The sequence below is a fragment of the Gallus gallus genome, chromosome 19, assembly GCF_016699485.2.
Source record: "Gallus gallus isolate bGalGal1 chromosome 19, bGalGal1.mat.broiler.GRCg7b, whole genome shotgun sequence".
Taxonomy (NCBI): domain Eukaryota; kingdom Metazoa; phylum Chordata; class Aves; order Galliformes; family Phasianidae; genus Gallus; species Gallus gallus.
Genome location: NC_052550.1, coordinates 4894516 through 4914013, shown reverse-complemented (window position 1 = coordinate 4914013; position 19498 = coordinate 4894516). Strand labels below are relative to the sequence as shown.

General features: G+C 45.6%; 1 protein-coding gene across 6 annotated transcripts in view; it reads left to right on the top strand.

Moving 5' to 3' along the window:
* AP2B1 (adaptor related protein complex 2 beta 1 subunit) overlaps positions 1-19498 on the top strand; it is a 71231-nt gene that overhangs the window by 34977 nt on the left and 16756 nt on the right. For 5 of the 6 annotated variants that reach the window (XM_046902573.1, XM_046902574.1, XM_040650364.2 and 2 more), the window contains 7 exons: positions 635-800; positions 1296-1394; positions 4152-4411; positions 6734-6926; positions 15615-15656; positions 17437-17583; positions 18388-18533. In XM_046902573.1, coding sequence (XP_046758529.1) covers positions 635-800; positions 1296-1394; positions 4152-4411; positions 6734-6926; positions 15615-15656; positions 17437-17583; positions 18388-18533 — 1053 coding nt within the window. The remainder of the gene's footprint in view (positions 1-634; positions 801-1295; positions 1395-4151; positions 4412-6733; positions 6927-15614; positions 15657-17436; positions 17584-18387; positions 18534-19498) is intronic. The other variant, XM_015296016.4, reaches the window with a different exon arrangement.

The window sequence follows — 19498 nt, the reverse complement described above, 5'->3', positions numbered from 1 at the left end:
TTCATGCAATAAGGTTTTGTTTCTTCAGCTGTAAAACAGTGCAGCAGTGTCTTTCAGCAGAGGTTTCGTGATCACCTAAGAAATAATACAAGACATCTGTGGGTCTTTCTGACAGTTTCTGCTGTCAGTTGCAAGATAGATTGTGTGCTTACAACAGGGATACCCACGCATGGGAACAGGGGAAGCTAAATAATTAGTGTGGGGTATTGTCTGTTTTATAGCAAAGCCTTTGGGGAGTGCGATATCCAATTCTAGAGTTGCTAGTCTGAAGATAGTAGGAAGGCTGCAGGATCTGATACAGACTCATTTTGAACATTTGGACGTTTGGATCAAATGTTCCCTTTAGCAAAATGGAAGGGGAGGCAGTTTTGTCTTGAGCACCACTTCTGGGTGGCTCTGCTGATTGAAGAAACTGCAATGCCCTTGAGGATCCTGTGAGGTCCTGGCACTCAGATTGGAGAAGGAAAAAGCCTGGGAATATCTTCAATTGATTGCAAATGCTGCTTGTTTCACGTTGTATAGAAATACACAGCATTGTAATTCAGTACAGGATTCTCTGCAGAATTGTGGGCTGAAATGAAGTAAACACAAGTTGAGTTCACCCCAGTAATTCACCTGTACTCTGATAAATCAGGTATGAAAGCATCATTGCCACCCTGTGTGAGAACCTAGATTCCCTGGATGAACCAGATGCCAGAGCTGCCATGATCTGGATAGTGGGTGAATATGCAGAACGAATTGACAATGCAGATGAACTGTTGGAGAGTTTTCTGGAGGGCTTTCATGACGAAAGTACCCAGGTACAAATTGTGTTATACGTCCTGTCTGTAGCGTTTCCTGTTACGTGTGTGGGGGACTGACTGTAAATGTTACTGCAGCAGTCAGAAAATAGCTTCCAACAAAAAGTTAAACTTTTACCTAAAATAAAACCCTTGGGACTCTGCAGATTTTCTCTGTCTCCTAAATCTACTTACTTTTTTGGTGGAAGGATAAGACAAAACTTTCCTGCCTGTTGGATGCTTCTTGGGGAACAGCTCTGCTAGGGACCAGGACATGCGGAAGAATAGTGTTGAGATGTATCAAAACATGATGTGAACCTCAGTGTTGTGATCAGGTCTTGTTTGCAATGTGTTTTGCAGTGGGCGAGAGTTTTAAGTTTGATTTTACTGGGTTTTCCTGGCAGAAAATGATGTAACGTTAGTAAGCATGGGATTTCATACTAGTAAAGTCTGTTGAGACCTGGGATACTTTAAAACGAGGGTGACTGATCTTTCTGTTGTGTTCCTTCCTCTTAGGTGCAGCTCACCCTTCTGACTGCTATAGTGAAGCTGTTCTTGAAAAAGCCTTCTGAGACACAGGAGCTGGTTCAGCAGGTCCTCAGCCTAGCCACGCAGGTGAGCCAAGATGCACAGTGAACCAAAGCCCTCCAGACCCTTTGCTGGTCTGCAGTCCAGTGTGTCCCATCTGCTAGACTGATCAGCTGGGTTGGTATATAAGATTCAAGCATGTTCTCCTCTCTTCCCAAGGGGAGGGGTTTAACTCCATTTAAGAGCTGCTCTGTGCCTGTTACCATGCCATCTGGCATCTTCTGTCTGCTTCTTAGCTCTTACTTCATCCTAAATCACATTCCCCACCAAATGAAATGTTAGGGACAGGGTAGAGTTTCTGAAAAAAAAAAAAACACAATGCTTTCTTGAAGTTGGCTTGCAGTTAAAACATCTGCATCAATGACAGATGGAAAGGACCAGGCAAAGACTTTGTTCTGTGAGCCGCAGAGTTCAAGCAGTGCTGTAAGAAGAAAAGAAACAAGATTTAGGTTTTTTTCCTTTGTACTTGGATACCCTCAGACAGTGTGGCAGCTTTGTTGGAGACTGTAGCAGTGGATTAAGATCCCAGATTCATTATGCATGAGGAGCTGAGTTTTGAGCACAGATCACTGCAGGTAGTTCTGGGCTTGAGCTGGCAGACAGAAGTGCTGTGTAGTTCTGGAGGACAGAAGCAGAGAGAATTCTGGTGGCAGAAGTAAGCAGAACTCAAAGTGAACTTCCTACACTCTGTGGATGTAATGACCAGGGCAGCACTGCGGTGGAGTGCCACAAAAAAATGATTTACTTTCCAGGCCTACTGTACCAACTGATAAAAACTGTCTACAACTGCTATGAATGAGTGGTAATTGACTCCAGGTTTTCAGCTTCAAAGCATTCATCACTGGCCTTTTGGTTCTGTTTGTTGCAAGAGGTCATGGCCATAATTTACTTAGACTTCTGTTCATGCTTTTTGGGATGCCATGTTGGGAAGGGGTAAGAAATCCAGCCTGATCTTCTGCTAAAGGGCATTCAAAATCTGCTGTTAGGAGGCTCTGAGCTCTTCTTCTGGGAGGGATGGGCAAGGGGCCAGGTGTACCATTTGTCTAAGCCAACAGAAGAAAGGTACTAAGTGTTAAAACCCACTCTGCTGAGTCACAAAATACTTAATGGCACCCTAGGAGTACAATAGGCGTCTGTTTTTTCTCTGTTTGTCACAAATGTTGATTCAGTCTGGCTTCTTGTATTTTATATGAATAATAAGTCAACGTAGGATAACTGGCTGTAAAACACTAAAAAGCCTTATGCTTCAAGGTCTGATTTCTAGGTAGAGATACTGTTTTTTCACTTGAGTGGGAGAGTAATTACACGTGTGCTTCTTTCCCCAGCTTAGGTATTGTTGCACTTTGAGTGCCTCTCAGGGTATTGTCTGCACAGCAAACTGCAGGTGTGATCATAGCAGAAGTCAGCTTAATCCAGCCAACACTGGCAAAAATAGCAGCAAAGCAGCTGGGGATGGGAGAGAGATGTGTAACAGTGATCAAGGTCCGTAGCAAGTCCTTAATCTAACAGATGGCACTGACCTGCACCATCATTGCTGTTGTCTATCTGACATAGGTGGGTAATTAAGCTATGGGTTTGTTGATATGCACTACAGGTGTGCATGCTGACCCTGAAGAGTGGAGAATTGGAAAGGAATGAGGAAAGGAAAAATCCAAGCCACTTGTTCCAATAGATTTATCAAAGATTCAGGGCTGTTTACCTGGCTATAGGAAGAAACAGTCAGTCTTGAGTTGGTATGTGCCTGAAAGTCGATAGGAGCAAGTGGTCTTTCATGTCTGCCCTTGCAGAGGCCCTGTCTGATCTTGAACTGTGTGCTGCAGGCAGGATGAGGGCATTCCTTTGGGAATTGCAAAGGATGATAGGTGAAAAGAGTTCATGACTCCGCCGTCAAACTGAAAAACAGCATTGCAGAGAAATCTTTCAGTTGACCCAGACATTGTATCCAGGTCCTTGAGAGCCAAAGGAGTTTACCATGCTCAGCCTCATTACAAATGGAGGTTTTGCTGTGTGTCTGTGTATGTCTCAAGACAGAGGGCAAAGTGGGAGGTTATAGCAGGTCAGCAGCACTGAGTGAGATCACAGGAGAAGAAAAGAAATAACAAGGAGGGAGGCTAATGAGCTGTAGGATATGTTAACAGAATTTTATAGGAATAAAAACCAGTTGCATTTATTCTGTTATTCTGCTGATATGGGGATTAAAAATCCCATCTCTTTTTCAGTGAACAGTTCAAACATGTTACTCTACAGCACAAACCCCATCACCTCCATGTCCCTAGAACATTAGCTACAAGCTCTCACCTCTTGCTTGCTGCTCTGGGCAAAGCTCTTAGTAAAGGAGAGAAATTAATTCATGCAAAGGCAGAATTATCTGCACTAAAGCAAGGGTGTTATTGACAGCTAGAGCACTGATGAGGTGTCTTAAGCATATATCATTATCTTCCCATACTCCGTTAGATAACTAAAAGGCAGGATAAGTAACATCTCTTTTGTTTTGGAGAACACTGGTTATTAAGATCCATCCTGTAGCTCTGCTGTTTGTTTTCTTTCTCCAGTGAATGCCCTTGGGTAAGTCATACATTTCTAGGAATCTTGGATCCTTCTGTTACAATACAAAGTACAGTATATTTACTCTTAGTATGTGACACTTGTTTCGATTCATTGGTGACTGTCACTATGAAATGGATGCTTTTTTTAATTCATGAGAATCACTAGGAAAAAAAAATGAAGTGATTGCAGGCCTTAGTGCCCATTAGACCTGTGACTGGATGCATTGCTTTGTCTCAGGATTCTGACAACCCAGACCTGCGGGACCGTGGCTACATCTACTGGCGCCTTCTTTCCACGGACCCAGTGACTGCCAAAGAAGTGGTCTTATCAGAAAAGCCACTGATCTCCGAGGAGACTGATCTGATTGAACCCACTCTGCTGGATGAGCTGATCTGCCATATTGGGTCTCTGGCTTCTGTGTACCACAAACCACCCAATGCTTTCGTGGAAGGGAGCCACGGTATCCACCGCAAGCACTTGCCAATTCACCATGGAAGGTAAGCTGAGGTGATAATGAGCAGATTGGTTGTTTCTTCCTGGCAAACAGTCCAGAAGATATACAAGGGCCTGCTAAAGCACTCTAGTTTTTTTTATTGATTATATAGAAGCTTATATAATCCGGAGCTTTAATGCTTCCTTGTAATGACAGTCCTGGAAGTGGGTTAGATCTGCAAGAGCAGCACTACAGCAGTCCCAGGCTGTGGTGCTGTTCCTGTTGACCCTGTTCCCATGGTTCCTTGTTCAGGTAAACACTGCTATTTGCTAATGGTATTAATTACAAATGTAAGTGTGCTTTACAGCAGGAGGCAGAGCATCCAGGCTTACCTTTTAATAACATTTGCAAAGTGACATTTGGAGCGCTATTTTTTGCTGTTGCACTGATAAATCAGTGTGCAGTACTGCTCCTCTTCTATTTTCTGATCCCGCTTCTCTGCTATTCTTAGCAACTAAAGCTATTTATGTCATATGACAAGCTTTGGGAAGCAGAGTTGCTTTCTCCCTGCCTATAAAATCAAGTCTGGCTGCACTGACCCAGAACCAGCAAACACAAGTCCACCAGTCAGTTAAAAGCAAATGGTGTTTCCTCTCTTACTTGATTTGCCTTAGTGGTAAAATGAGCTGAGTGGGGGTGGCTTTAGTCTCCTTTGTTACCAGCCTTCCTGCATGTTGTCTTGTCCACTAGAGACTGAGGTTTTCCTTCAGATTGAGCAGTTGCCTATGCAGATCTCTTTACAGAGATCCATTTTATACTGAAAATAGAAGACTTGGGATTTTGCTTCTAATACACACAGTCTTAGCTTTGTCCTTTCCTAATTTCTCGTTGGGCAGCTGCAGTTAAATGAGACTTTGAAGGGATTGCTTTACTCCATCAGCAGAAGGATGAGTAAGTGTTGAAGAGGTGTAGTGCTAAAGAAATTACATACTGGGAACGAACCAAGTGTGTGTGCTGCCGGCTCGTAATGTGCCTCTGCTCATACATGCTGTTCTTTCCCGTTCTCAGGTTGGGGGTGGGAGTGGAGCACAGTAACCACTCTTCAGAACTGTTTAAGCTAGCTGCTCAGTGTACTCCAAGTCTCCCTGCTGAAGGGAAAAGCAAAGAGGACAACTAATATTAGTACTATTAGGCATCTAAAGCTTCTAATGCAAAGAGGCTTTCAGCCCTCCCTATTACTGCCTTGTGGGTCATTCATTCAGCTCTCCTTATGCTGCATCTTTTCCTCCTGGCACAGGAATTGGTAGAGGCTTACACAGTGTAGCTAAAGCTCCTCCTCAGTAAGTGAACAGGGATAAGGAAGAGGATCGTGGCTTCTCAAAGTCAGGAGCTGCAGTCCTTACAGAAGAGCTGCAATGTTCAGCATCTTGCCAATGCATTAATTCCCACAGCACTGCTGTGCAGTGATCTGCTGGCTGCATCTGCAATGGTGCAAGCTGGCAGCAATGATGCCAGTTACTGCTGGCAGCAGGACAGAGTGGGTTTGAGATTATCTACAATATTGGAGTGTCTGGGTTTAAAGAGAGATACGTTGCAGTGAGCTGTCTGGGAGCTGCCATGAGGCTTAGTGTTTTTTTCCCCTTGTTAAATCCTGTGGCAAATTAATATAAAGTGTAGCCTGGCTGCTTATGGTGAGAAACTTCAGAATCTGTGTGAGAAGCACTTCTAGTAATTAACATGTCTGCTAATGCAGAGAAAAAGAAATTGGTGGTGGAAGGGAAATACCAATTCTAGATTGAGCTCTTTAATTAGAAAGTAGTGGAGCTTGGTGCCGGTCAGAGGAAAGAGATAAATCCAGATCTGTGGGGAGTGCCTGGGTTGGCACTGGTTGGGATAAGGACATGAGGGTTGTATCAATGTTAGGTCTTAGAGGAAACTGTATTTTTGTTTTTGTTATTTTTTTTTCCTGGGTTTACATGTAGTTCTCCAGGCCCACTGGGCTAAAAATGATCTCCATGGGCTTTCTCTGAGCTGGGAAATGTTTGTTTTCAGTGCTGTAGTGTGTATAGTACATAAGACTCATGATTATGGAGAGGTCTGGGATTCTGCAAGTAGGCAGCATTTCACACTTAAATTCCCTTTTCTGAACTGAAGCCCATGAACAATGCACGGCAGGTCCTTGAGCTAAAGCACTTTGTGTGCTAAATAACAACTTGTTGTAACACATCTCCTTGTACGTGGCAGTGGTTAGATGGGTGGCCAGGATCACCCTTTAGCTGGCTTCTGCTTGTGAGCCCACCTCTAGATGTGTTTTCACCATGCTGGAAATCAGGAGCTAGAGACCAAAGGCGACTAACATCTCTCTTCTTGTTCCTCCTGCCCACAGCACTGATGCAGGAGACAGCCCCGTGGGGACAACAGCCACAACAAACCTGGAGCAGCCACAGGTCATCCCATCGCAGGGCGACCTGCTGGGTGACCTGCTCAACTTGGACCTGGGACCCCCTGTCAACGTTCCCCAGGTGTCCTCCATGCAGATGGGTGCCGTGGACCTCCTGGGAGGGGGTTTGGACAGCTTGGTAAGTAGCATGCTCTTTACATTCAGCCCATGTGGAATAAATGGAGCTTGTGCTTATCTCTGCAAAGCTTCGATCACTTGTGCTTGTAATGCTTGGATCCTTCAGCTCCCAGTGCTGAGACCTATAATTCCAAGAGGATTGAAGTGGTGCTCTTGTACCAACTTTCAGCAGGTTTTTCCTGATGTAAAATGAATGTTGCTGCATGCAGTAGAATCCTGATGGTCAGTGAGTATATTTGTTTTTCATGCTTTTTCTGTCTGCAGAAAAAAACCTGAGCAGTTGTTTGAAGGTTGTGAAGCGTCTCATTCTTTTGTAATTAATTTTGACTCCCTTTTAAAAGTCCGCCCAGTTTCCAACCCCACTGAATTTCAGTGCCAAACTCCCCGGGCTGTCAGCCATAACCCTTGGTTACTCCATTTATATATTCTCCAGATTATGTCATGGCTCAGTATCAGTAACATCTTAATTGCAGTTAGATTGTAGGGAAGCACTCTGCCTAGCCCTCCCCTTGCACCAGCAGCCCTGAGGAGGTATTCAGATACCTAAAAGGGTCAGGCCTCAGAGTATGAATGATCATGTGTTGTAATCTGCTCTGTGGTGTGAGCTGGGAATAAGCTGCAACAGGAGAATCTATTAGCAGGTGGCAGCTGCAGTGGAGAGGAGATGAGTGGCAGCCAGGCAGGGGAGGTGGTCAATGTAATCACAGCCTGGGACAGTGGAGCACAGCTCCCAGAGCAGCCTGCTGTCTTACCAGTGTGGTGAGAAGCAGGCTAGCTGTATTTGCACCATGTAACCTTAGTAAAAACTACCCCAGTGAGCACAGCTGTGTGGCTTTCAGACCTGCAGTGGATTTGTCCTGTGTGAGGTTTGGCTTCCAGTGAGCTGAGTTGGGTTAGCTGTGCATTGGGTTCAGATGCACTTTCAGTTCTGAGTCAAGCTGTGAATAAGAAGTGGGAGGCAGCTGGATGAACCCTGATGCGACAAATTCCTTTTTGCCTAAGATCTTTTGTAAGCTTCAGCAGTCGTGTTAAAGCAGACGTTAAGCACATCTCCAGCTCTGATGTTTCATGAGCTAATGAACTGGAGGCAATCTAACCCATAATGGCATTGGTGTTCATAGAGGTCAGATGTGCTTTGGTCTCTGTGCCATCTACGCAGCATTGTGGGAATGTTATTTCCTCCTACGGGTCGGAGATTAGGGAGGGAAACTTGCAGCTGATGTTGCTGGGAATGCAGGCAGCACAGGGCAGTGGCCTTTGCAGCACTTGCCCTGCATTGTGAGAACTGCCACTAAGAAACTGTGGGATTTTTATTTGTATTAATGCATTGCAGAGAAAGACTAGGAGTTAAATGTGTGCTGTCCTCCAGGCTACCTCTTGTAACCCATTGTTTCTCAGTATCAGAGACAAATAAATGAATGCAGTGGAAGCACTACAGCTTGGTTTTGAGAAAAGGTTTCTCTATCAGCTGGCATTAATGGGCTTAATTCAGTTGACCCACTTTGGCAGAGGAGCTGTTAGTTGACATGATAGGTTTTTACTTCATGTTTTTCCCAAGCTTTAAGGAAATTGATGGGGCTGGTGGGGGTGTGATCTACCAAAGTGACTGCTTCTGGACAATGCAGTGCCTGGGGCTGTGTGCCAGCACTGTCTCAGCTGTGTTATTAGATGGGGACAGCACTGGAAAAAAATCTGAATGATGTTTTTCCCCCCAGAATGCTTTTTATTGCAGAGCTGTTGGATCAAATGTCCTGTTTTCTCCTTATCCTTTGCATGTATTAGTGAATCCTGTCCTGATATGTTTTTCCCTTGCTTTTCGTTCCCTAATAAGCTTGGTTTGTGGGCAAGTGAATATAATCTGTGTCTTTGTTTATTGCTGTGGACATGTGTTTAAAAAACACCAAGCTGAGTTCTCCTACCCCAGCGCTAACTAAATTGCTAGGCAGCATCTCTGCGCTGCTTGACTAGCCAAGGGAATCCACTCTTGGATCTTAGCCCAGTATTGGACCAGATTTGCACAGCCCCAAAAGAGGGCTCAGAATGCAGGTAGGCACATGTCTGACTTGTGCGTGGGTGAGTGGGTTGGGTGTCCTCAGGTGTCTCCTTGAAGAGGGCTGAGCTCTCTATCCTTCTCTAGGAAATAAAAATGGCCAGAGACCAGGATGGTGGACACCTGTGCTGCACGTGCAGTCAGTGAGGGGTGCTGGAGCCTGAATTAAATTCTTCCATCTTTATCAGTGTTACATTACTTCTGAAGATTTTTCCAGATGTGTTTCCTTTCTCTTTGTTAGAAGATGGAATGCAGTGCCCATTCCCTTGCATGGAGCAGCGTGAGCAGTCTCCATGCCCAAACCAGAAAGAGTTTATTTCAATTTGGGTCCTTGTGCTGCAGCAGAGTAATCCCATTGGTTGTGGATGTCAGCTGCTGTCCTCTGTGTGTGCTCCTTTGGCCCTTTTCCCATCCCTCTTAATCATCTTAGGAGTCTAAAGAGTACTGGAACCAAGCATGGAAGGGGGCTGATCAGATATGTTTTCCCAACGGGACTTTGTCTAGAGTTCTTTTTGAGATTCCTGATGATGGAGTTTGTCACCTCTGCTGTCAGTCTGTTTTCTGCTCATCATGAGCAGAGATCCTTTTTGGATCTCGGGTGACCTGTGAGGAGACAGAGGAATACCATTGAATACAATGGTGTTTGCACCATAGCCTGAGTTGGGGGCACGCATCGGATGACCCCATCAAAGCAGAGCAATTCTTAGCCCTGCTTGTTCCTTGCAAGGAAGCCTAAATGAGCCACTCTGTTACAGTGGAAGAAAACTGCTTGGGATGTGCATGAAATCATGGTCTGCTCCAGCGATGGTGAGATTGCGTCAGTACTGCGAGTGTCGCAAAGGCAGCTGAAGGTCTGGATAGGGCTGCTGCAGGCTTGCAGCCAGTTTGTCACATTCACTCAGTGTCATGTGTTGAACCCTTGGATACTTGTTGCAGATCTTGTATATTTGATCATTCTTCCTTTTTTTCGGAGAAGGCGTCTGTCTTCAGATGCCAAAGTCCCAGCGAGACTGACTAAAGAAGGTCAACAGAAGCATTAACTTCCACTGCAAATGTCATTCTGCATTTCTGCTCCTCAAACTGTAGGGTTTTTTCCTGCAGGCATTTGAATGGAGACTGCATGCTGTAATACTGGATAAACAGCAAGTTCATATTGTTTGCTTTTTTTTTCCTCAGGACTGCTAGGCTCCCCATGACCAGCCAGCTGCTTGATAGGTTAGTTTCTTTAGTGAATACCTCATTCTTTATCTCTGTAGTGAGTCCTATAATTGGTATTAAACATAATGTGCATATTGTGCATGCACAGATGCTGAGCATGTGTTAACAATTTAAAAAAGAGGAAAAAATGGGCCTTTAGTATGAGAACAAGATATGCTTTGCTTATAACCAGACTGGCTACACAAATTTTGGAGAGAGAGTGCTGTTCTGTAGCAAGCAGAGCCAGCACTGATTGTGTTCCAGGTTGTGCCCTTGTTTAACCCTTCACAGTTCTTGTTTTTCCTCTGCTTTGCTTTCTTTCCTGTACAGCGTTGACCAAGCTCATTGTTAGGAAGCTGCTTGAGATGTCCAGCTCTTGGACAGCAGATTGCAGGATGTGGAGATGTGGATTGTAACGCTCTGTCTCCTTGAAGCCCATCCCAATGGTTATGCTTCATGCAGACTGCAGGCAGCACTCCAGCTCCTGGTGTACTCTTGATGCAGACCTTTATGGGACAGCAGTCACCCACTAGCCCTGCAATGAGCCAAGGTCACTTTGTCTTCAAGCCTTTTTTGTGTGCTCATCTGCTTAGAAAACCAGTGGGCACATGAGCTGTGCTGCCTGGCATGTCATGCAGTGAGCTGAGTACTTAGCAGGAGCTGGCTACCATGGCAAGGAGCCAAAGGGGCTGGCTTGGAGATCGGAGACAGAGCAGTAAATCTGTAGGAATGGACAGGTTTGGATTGTCTGTTATGTAAGGATTTTATTTAATACTCTAACCACTCATCTACAAGAATATTATTGATTCAAAGCTGGCAGCTCCTGGGATTGAGTTATGTCCTAAATTGTAAAGCTATTTGATAAACATTGGATAACCATGGTTTTTTTTTCTGTAATGCCCAGGCCACCTCAATTTTGGGCTATTCTAGGTAGAGCTGTAACTGTGCAGTGAGGTTGGATATTGGAGGTGTGATCCCAGCTGTCTCTTCTGCATGACCGTACCACTCTCTTCAACCGCCTGGCAGAGTTTGTGGGGGTTGGCCTCTACTCCTAGATAACAGCGACAGGACATGAGGTGATGGCTTAAGTTATGCCAGGGGAGATTCAAGTTGGATATTAGGAAAAATTTCTTCTCAGAAAGAGCAGCAGTGCATTAACACAGGAAGATGGTGGATTCTCCATCCCTGGAGGTGTTTGAGAACCGTAGAGATGTGGCACTTGGGGACATTGGCATAGTGGGAGTGGATTGGTGTTGGACTTGGTAGTGGTCTTTTCCAACATTGATGATTCTATGGTCGTAGGAATGTTGCTTCATTTACTTTCTCCTGGAACTACAGCGTAGCCCTACCAGGTCAGACCCACTCTCTATATACTGTGGATGCATTGCTTCCCCAGTGTGCCCCTCAGCCTCCCACAGTGAACTGAGCCTTTCATCCAGGCTGTTCTGGTTGGGTGAGCTCCAAAGGACATCTGTGAGGATTTCTGAAAAAGGGCATGTGTCCCTTGCTGGAGCAGTGCTAATGTGGAAAAGGAGCTCTTCTGGTGGGTCGCTTATTCAAGTCTTACTGAAAGCTATTAAATTTGTTACTGCTAGACCTTTGGAGAGTTGCTTTTTTACATGTTCGAAAATAAACTAAGTATTAAGCATTTTTTATTTGCTGCTGGAAGCTATTCTGCAAGGCAAAGCATTAGCAGTGAGTGTTACTGAAACTGTTGGCTGTGGTATTAGCAGTGTGGTCGGTGCTCCACAACCTTTGAGGCAGCTGTCCTTTGTCCTGCTCTGCAAGAGAACAGATGAGGCAGCATGCAAGGTATTGAAAATGTCTGTGAATGAGCCACAAATGTGTGTGCAATGAGATCTGCAGCCCACCAGCAGTTCAGAGGGTGCACTCCATCACTTGATTTTTTTTTGTTTAGTGAATGCCTTGTATTCTTTGTGATGTGACTGAGTGCACACTCGGCTAGCTCCTGGAGCTTAACGCTTGGTTTGGAGTGCAGAGGAGCGAGGAGGCAGCGATTGTCTCCTTTTAACCCATGAATTATGACTCCATGAAACACATAGCTGCTCCCAAAGGTCTGTCTGCAGTGCGGATACATGCTGGTCCCTGTTCCATGGGTGGTGCAGTGTCTGTGGCTCCACCCTCCCCTGTTATTTTTTTTTTTTTGGAGCTTCAGATAGCTCACATTGTGTTGCAGAAGCAATCGCAGCCCCTCTGGATCACATGAACACTTCAGCAGAGCCACTTCATTACAAGCTACTGTTAAGATGCAAATAAACTCTCCTGATGCAGTAACTCCAGCAGTGCTGCACTTCATAAGTCAGCATAACTGTCTGTATGAGCTGGAATTACTGGGTAGATGCTCTCTAACCGCAGAACAGCCACAGCACCATCTGAGTCAGCCAGCATGGAGTGAAGGTGCCGGTGCTGTCCTGGTGTTACAGGGCTGGTGTGGCCCATGTGGCTGCTCGGATGCTGTTGTGGCACAATAGTTTGTGGAGTTGTGGTGGTACTATAGAAGATGCCCTGTTGGAAGGGCTTTGTGTACCTGGTGGCCAAGACTCTGTGTTCGTCCTCTGCTTATTGTCACAGACAGAAGCTTTATGCTCTTTAGCAGGAAGCAAGCTTGCCAACTTGGGCTTAGGATTGGGGTTTTGTAGGGCTGCAAGCTGCCCACTGACTTTGCTGTCCTGGCACAGAGCAGCAGTCCTCCTCCACCCCCCAGGGCTTAAAGAAGCACTGATGCGGTCCTCTCCTTGTGGTGGATGGAAATGGTTAAGCAGAGCTGCCAGCCCTTGGGAATCAGTTCAGCAGTGCTTCGTGCCTGACTAATAGCTGCTCGTTCCCTTCTGTGCCCTGCCTGTCACCACAGATGGGAGAGGACGCTCTGTGGGTAATTGGTTCCTGTTCCCTCTGTTCTCCTCCTTCCCTCTTACTCACGTCACTGTTACGGTCTTCACTGTTGTTGGAGTCTGGAGTAAAGTTAGCTCTGAGGCCTGGCAGTTACGGAAGAGTGAAGGTTGGCAGCTAGCTTGAGGAACCCTGATATGGCACTGCTTCCCTCCCTTGCAGTGAGCACTCACAGGCCCAGTGTATGGGTGTCTTTGAGGTTGAGTTTCTAGCCTGCAGCCTCTTATGAGTGCAGTAGGAAGTGGTAGAACAGTTAGCATCTTGGCTCAATTTTGCTGAATTATTCAGTCATTTCCATAATACCCTTTGTGAAATGTTTGCTGCTTGATAAACCAGCCTTTACCCTGCCTCAAACAGTACCAGAAATCCTCCATGCATACAGTAATACCCGGAAATGAAATGGATTATTTACTACTTTTTTCCTCTGGACTTCACTGCCTGTCAGCATAGAGTATGAAGTTCATTGCACTGAAGACTGAATAGAGATGAGGTGTAATCGTTGCATTTATTACTCCTCAGTGAGCCAGTAACAAGGTGTAAATGATCTGATCTATTCATCTACAACACGACTTGGCTTAAGAGAAGCCTGCAGAATGCAGCTCTGCTCTGCCAGGCTGCTCCAGTAAGACCTGACAGTGTAATTGGTGCTGTTCTATAAGCTCAGTATTAATTGGATTTGAATCCTCTGGCTGGCTTTCTGTGCTTCTCTTGACTTTGGAATCACTCGTTCTTATCTGTCATCCCTTAAGCAAGCAAATGAAAGTGGGACTTGTGCACCATGAGAGGATGGCTACAGAGAACTGTTGTAGAAGATGAGGGACCTCTGATAAACTTCTGCTGTGACCTCAAGTAGGGATAAGCTGAGAGTGACAGGGGAAGGAAAGAAGCTATTAAGACTTCTGAATAAAAGGCAAATTGTACGTGATTTGTGCTCCTCTAACATCTCACAGCAGCTAATAGTGCTTCAGGCAGCTCCTATGGGGAGCAGGGGAGGGAGGGAGATGTCAGGGGATGGGAAGGGAATCCAGAACAGCATAGGGATTCATCAGCTTTTATGTGTGTTTGGTGCTGGTTATCACTGCTGCTGTTCTCGAGGTGTTTTATCCTTTTTTATCTGTGCTCTGAGAGAGAAGTACAAAGCTTTATGGTATCTCTTGACCAATGTAAAATGTATTGCCATGAGATATCCCGGAGAACAGTCCACAGCAAAACTGAGTTTCTAGGTTTTTTGTGTAGAAGGAAAAGGGCTGGAGTCCTTTTGGCTCAAAGCACATCACTCCTGGAAGTTTCTGCTTTATGTTGTTGCAATTTTTTTTCAATATTTATGCCATCAGTGTATGTTTGAACAGTGTACTAGAGCCTTTGATGGCCCAGTTTGTCCAGTGCTCTTTTAAATCAAGCAGCCACCCCAAATCTCATGCACACCCTGATGAAATGGAAGAGCAAAGCTATCTTTGGGGTGAGCCATGCTGTGCTGGCTTCCAGTCCAGCCCTTTCCCCCATCTCACTTCTTCCTCCTATGTGTTCTTGGAACACAATTCATGTCCAGACGTGACAAAAAACTGTACTAGGCAAGAAATACTATGGTCTCATGAGCAAAATCCTTGGATATGGCTGGAGGTGCCTCTGTAGGGAACAACTGCTGCTGATCTGTGCATACAATGGTGTGGATGTGTGAAAATGGAGTTCATCGCTGAGGACGTGGCCCAGGTGCTTTCTTAAAGAGTGTTCATGGCAGGACAGCTGCAGATTGGCTTGGAAGAAGAGGTCCAGAGAGGATATGGTGTTTATGGAGGAGATAGAGTAGCTGTTTCAGTTGCCTCCAAGCATGTCTATGTAGCTTGGCAGAGAGCATTACCAAAATATCCCAGTGCACAGTAAGGTCTCTGCTATTCCAATGGCCCGTTACATCACGAAGCTGGTTTTGTCCTCTTCAAAGGAGGGGAAGCAGTCCTCAAAGGCAAACCAAAGCCCATTGAGCTGGGCTTCTGTAATAGCTACAGCCCTTTCTCTTTGTTCCCACTATTCCCAGCTATTGGGAAAAAAAAAAGAGAAAGCAATTGAGGAGAGAGACGTCCCTGAGACCTGTTGTGTTTTCTCTGTCATTTGTGGCTGTTCTCTAGAAAACCACAGCTTTCAGGAAGCAAGCTTCCTGTCAGTTTTATTTTTATTCCATTTCACAGTTACTCCACTGGGTTTTGTAGAGCTGTGGGTTGAAGGGAAAGCATTGATGCATGAGAAGGGAAGAGCTGCGCAGTTTGTTGCGTGGATGACAGGTGCAAGAGGGGATGAATTTTGGTTTTGTTAACCAGGAAAATGCCTCTTGCTGCAATATGTGTCTGGGGGTAGATCTCCAGCTAGCTCTGCTCGCAAAACAGCCCTGAAGCCCCTCTGTTCACTGTGCTTTCCCAGCATTGCATTTCTGTCTGTCCTGTACACAGCAGCAGTGTGGGTGGAAGCTCTGCTCCGGCCCTCTGACACTGGCTCTAATGACCTCGGTCTGTCTCTCCTCTCTCTCCTTCTCTCTTTCAGCTTGGCAGTGACCTTGGCGGGGGCATTGGAGGAAGTCCGGCAGTAAGTGCCATTCCATTTTTTTCCCCAGTTAAAAATGCTGCTCAAAGCCCAGGGGGTTTTTAACTACACTGTTACCCACTGTGTGCGGGAAGATGCTTAAAGCCCTGAAGATGTTTGCAAATGGACAACTGCAGTCAAACCCACAGGTCCCAACCGACGTTGCTGCCACCTGGGCTCTCCTAAAAGCCACTGGGGCCAGAGCTGCTGATTTTGCTTAGCTCTTCTTTCTCAGAGCTTTTGGCTTGAGCACCAGCATTAACATGGCAGTACCCTATCCTTAAAGCTGGAAGGCCGAGGCTGCTTACTGCTCTGCTCACACAGCTCTAACCCTAACCCAGCACACCACAGCCTTGTCTGACCTGAGCAGCTCCATGCTTTCCTCCCAGAAGCCATGTGTGACTTTTCTCAGAACATCAGGACTCGGTAGAGGTGCTCTGAGCTTTCCTACTGTGCGTGGTCAGTGCTGTGCTCTGCCTGCCACTGGCTTCTTTTTCTGTCCTAGTGCCTTGAGCCTAGGACACTTCCAGGCTGCTTCAAAGCACGCACTCTTAGCTTCAAATACATACCAGCTTGTTCTAGGAAAGCCTGGGAGAACAATGCAGAATGACAACAGAACACAGCAGACAGGAGGGAGCATGTCTCCAACCCATGGTCAAATGCAACCTCCTGGAGCAAGCTCCAGTCCCTCCTCCTAGCACTGTGTAGAAAATGAGAAAAGTGTGCTCGGTTCTGGAAGGGAGGGCCCTTGAGATGCTGCTTGTGGCTGCAGTCATTCTCTCTCCTTCTTTCCCTGTGAATCTTGCGTTCCTATCTAACTTCACCATGATGACAGAGGACAGCCTGTGGCATGGTTTGTGCTCTGGAACATGGGAGCTATTTGCTCTGCAGAGATCACCCCTATAAAGCCAGGTCTCTGCCTTCTTGAGCCAGCACAAACCTGCCACCCAGCTCTGTAAATCCATCCCTCCTCCCTGTCCAAAGCGTTGGTTGAAATGCCACATCTCAGGTAGGTTCCCAAGCACAGAAGTGAGATTTCAGACCCATCATGAGTATTTTCTACTGCATGCCTCGGTCATTCTGCTTGTTCCTGGGCTGCTAACTATGGTGAATCCTATCCTCAAGCACTTAATTCTTCTTCCTCTCAATAAGAGAACTTGGGAACTTGACTTGAGTGTGACTGTCCCACTAAGAAATGGGATCTCATGTTAAGTCCTGGGGGAAAGGATTGCCCTTCTTGCAGACATGGTGTCCCCTGGTGGGCAGTGAGCACTGATTCTGCTTCATATAGTGAATCTTTTGAACCACAGTGCTACAAAAGCAGAGCTCTGGCTTTGGGTGGGAGTATGTAATGTGGTTTTGACTCCCTTGCTATCTCTGGATATGCAAAATCTTGCAGATTCCTGAGGAATGTTATAATTGGATGAAGATTTGAAGCATCTTGTCTTTTTCCTGGCCTTGTGTAGCGTAGATCTGTAAAGCTCGTTGTCTTTTTAGGATGGAACAATGGGGAAGAAAGATTTCTTTATAGTGGGAGTAGATGACTGGAACTATGAAAATGATGTGAAAGCTATTGCATGGTTGAGGTGACAGCTGAACGTAGGGATTAGTTGCCAGGAGCTTTGGAGTTCAAATGCATTATTTAGCACTACTGATAATTCAGTGGGGAAGCTGCAAATGGCTTTAAAATATGTAGGATATTGCCCAAGTTCATGCTTTACTAAATAAGTACTGTTCTTTGTATGTGATGTTAATTGTTGCCTGTTCTTTCTAACCTCTCCAGGTGGGGCAGACCTACATTCCCTCTTCTGTGCCAGCCACCTTTGCCCCTTCACCCACCCCAGCCGTGGTGAGCAGTGGACTCAACGATCTCTTTGAGCTCTCATCTGGTATAGGCATGGCTCCAGGAGGATATGTGGCTCCCAAGTCTGTACGTAAGGAAAGAGAACAACCTCAGTATGTTGCCCCCCCTTAGGCTACAGGGACTGAGGCTGCTCACATGTCCCGTTTGTTGGTCTCTGGTGCTAGTAGAGCACCTTGGGTTCAATTTTGTCCCATGAGGGATGTTTTTGTTTTTCTTGGGCAGAGCAGTGGTTTGTTGGAGATGGCATTAGTCACAGAGCTCTGGTTTTTAGTTCCTTCACTTTGCCTGTGACAGTATTACTCTAAAGAATGGCCCATAGAAACTGAGAATCCCCAGTTCTGTTGGAGACCTACTTCCCAGCAAGCTTCCCCAGGAAAATGAGGGCAGGATACCATTTGCTACAATTTTCCTAGAAGACTCATTTATTTGGAGGAATTGAACATGACACTGAAGATAAAAATCACATACTCGGGATGAGCACTCCACAGTGTAATGCAGATAAATGCTCTATTAGACAGAGATCGCAGATGCTTAGTCTGGAGAGTTCATTAGCTACAGAGCGTGGTTCTGGTAGCGGGCTGCAGAGCAGCCACAGGGAGCTCAGGGTTGGCCCTTTCATGCCTCAAAGGGAGTAAACAAACATTTGCACTCATTAAATAGCCAGTGGTTGAATAAACTAATATTACCCTATGAAATCTAGAATCTTGGGCTACTGCAAAGCATGCTCCAAGCTGTTGGTCCTTATCTGCTTGCAGGTAATATAGCATATAAGACCACATACAAAAGAACCCACTAATTTTGAGCGAAGTGTTTCCTTTTGAACTGCTCAAATTTGACTTTGGGTTTTTTCTGAAATCTCTTGTGTTTCAGGTTTGGTTGCCTGCAGTGAAAGCTAAAGGGCTGGAGATCTCAGGCACATTCAGTCACAGACAGGGACACATCTACATGGAGATGAACTTCACCAATAAGGCTTTGCAGCACATGACTGACTTTGCCATTCAGTTCAACAAGAATAGGTAAGAAATCGATGTGTTTTGTCTGCCATCTTAAAAAAAAAAGTTGTATGTTCTTATGGAAGTTGTCTGTCTACTGGAGAGCTACTACTCTCTGTTACATTGCCATAGTGTGAGAGCTGAAAATACACATTGATGTGGTGGTTTTCAATTGTGCTGGCTCTGCTGCCTCCTGTCTCCATTAAGGGAACAGGCAGCAGACCGGTCCCATTGTTCTCCTGGCTTGAAGCAGTGTCTGCCCTGTTTAATCTCTGCAGAGTTTTAAAGCCACCTTTTGTGGTGTTAGGCAGGTAAGTGGTTTTATAGCCAGTAAGAGCCCTGAGGAACGTGAGAGAATAAACAGGCAAGCATCTGAGCTGCACAAATACTGATCCCTAATGCCTTTACTTCCTGACTTAATTGCTATGCTGCCCCTCAGACTGTCTGGAAGTGCAGGTCTCATTAATAAAGCTATTTGTCAGTGGAGAAGTTGCAAAGTAAGAGCCTATGGCACGTGTTTTCCCTGTAATTGGCAGCGAAATGATTTTTGTCAGGAGCAGCCACTTGATGCTCAGAACATACAGATTGTTCTCAGAAATGCATCCCAGCCAAAAGACGTGGTGTCCCCATTGTCTTCCCAAAAATACCTTTCCTAGTCACAGGGCATGCAGCTGCTTTCTTGTAGGCTGTGAGCGGTGCATCGGGGCCCAGGATGGTTCTCATCAAGACTTGAAGGAGGATCTTGTGACTGAGATGCTTCGCTGGTTCCTTAGGAAGCCCTTCATAGGAAAAGAGTTTTCTATAACTGAGATCTGCTGAAACCATCTCTTCAGTATTGCTGTTAGCCTTGCAAATTTGGGATTTCTTGGGACGAATAATATTTACTTATAAAAAACATTATGCTAAGTAAGTCAGTAAATGTTCTCCCCGGACTGCTATATTTTCTGGAGAGTTTTTGCTAAACTGCTATATGCAAATGTTTTGTGCAG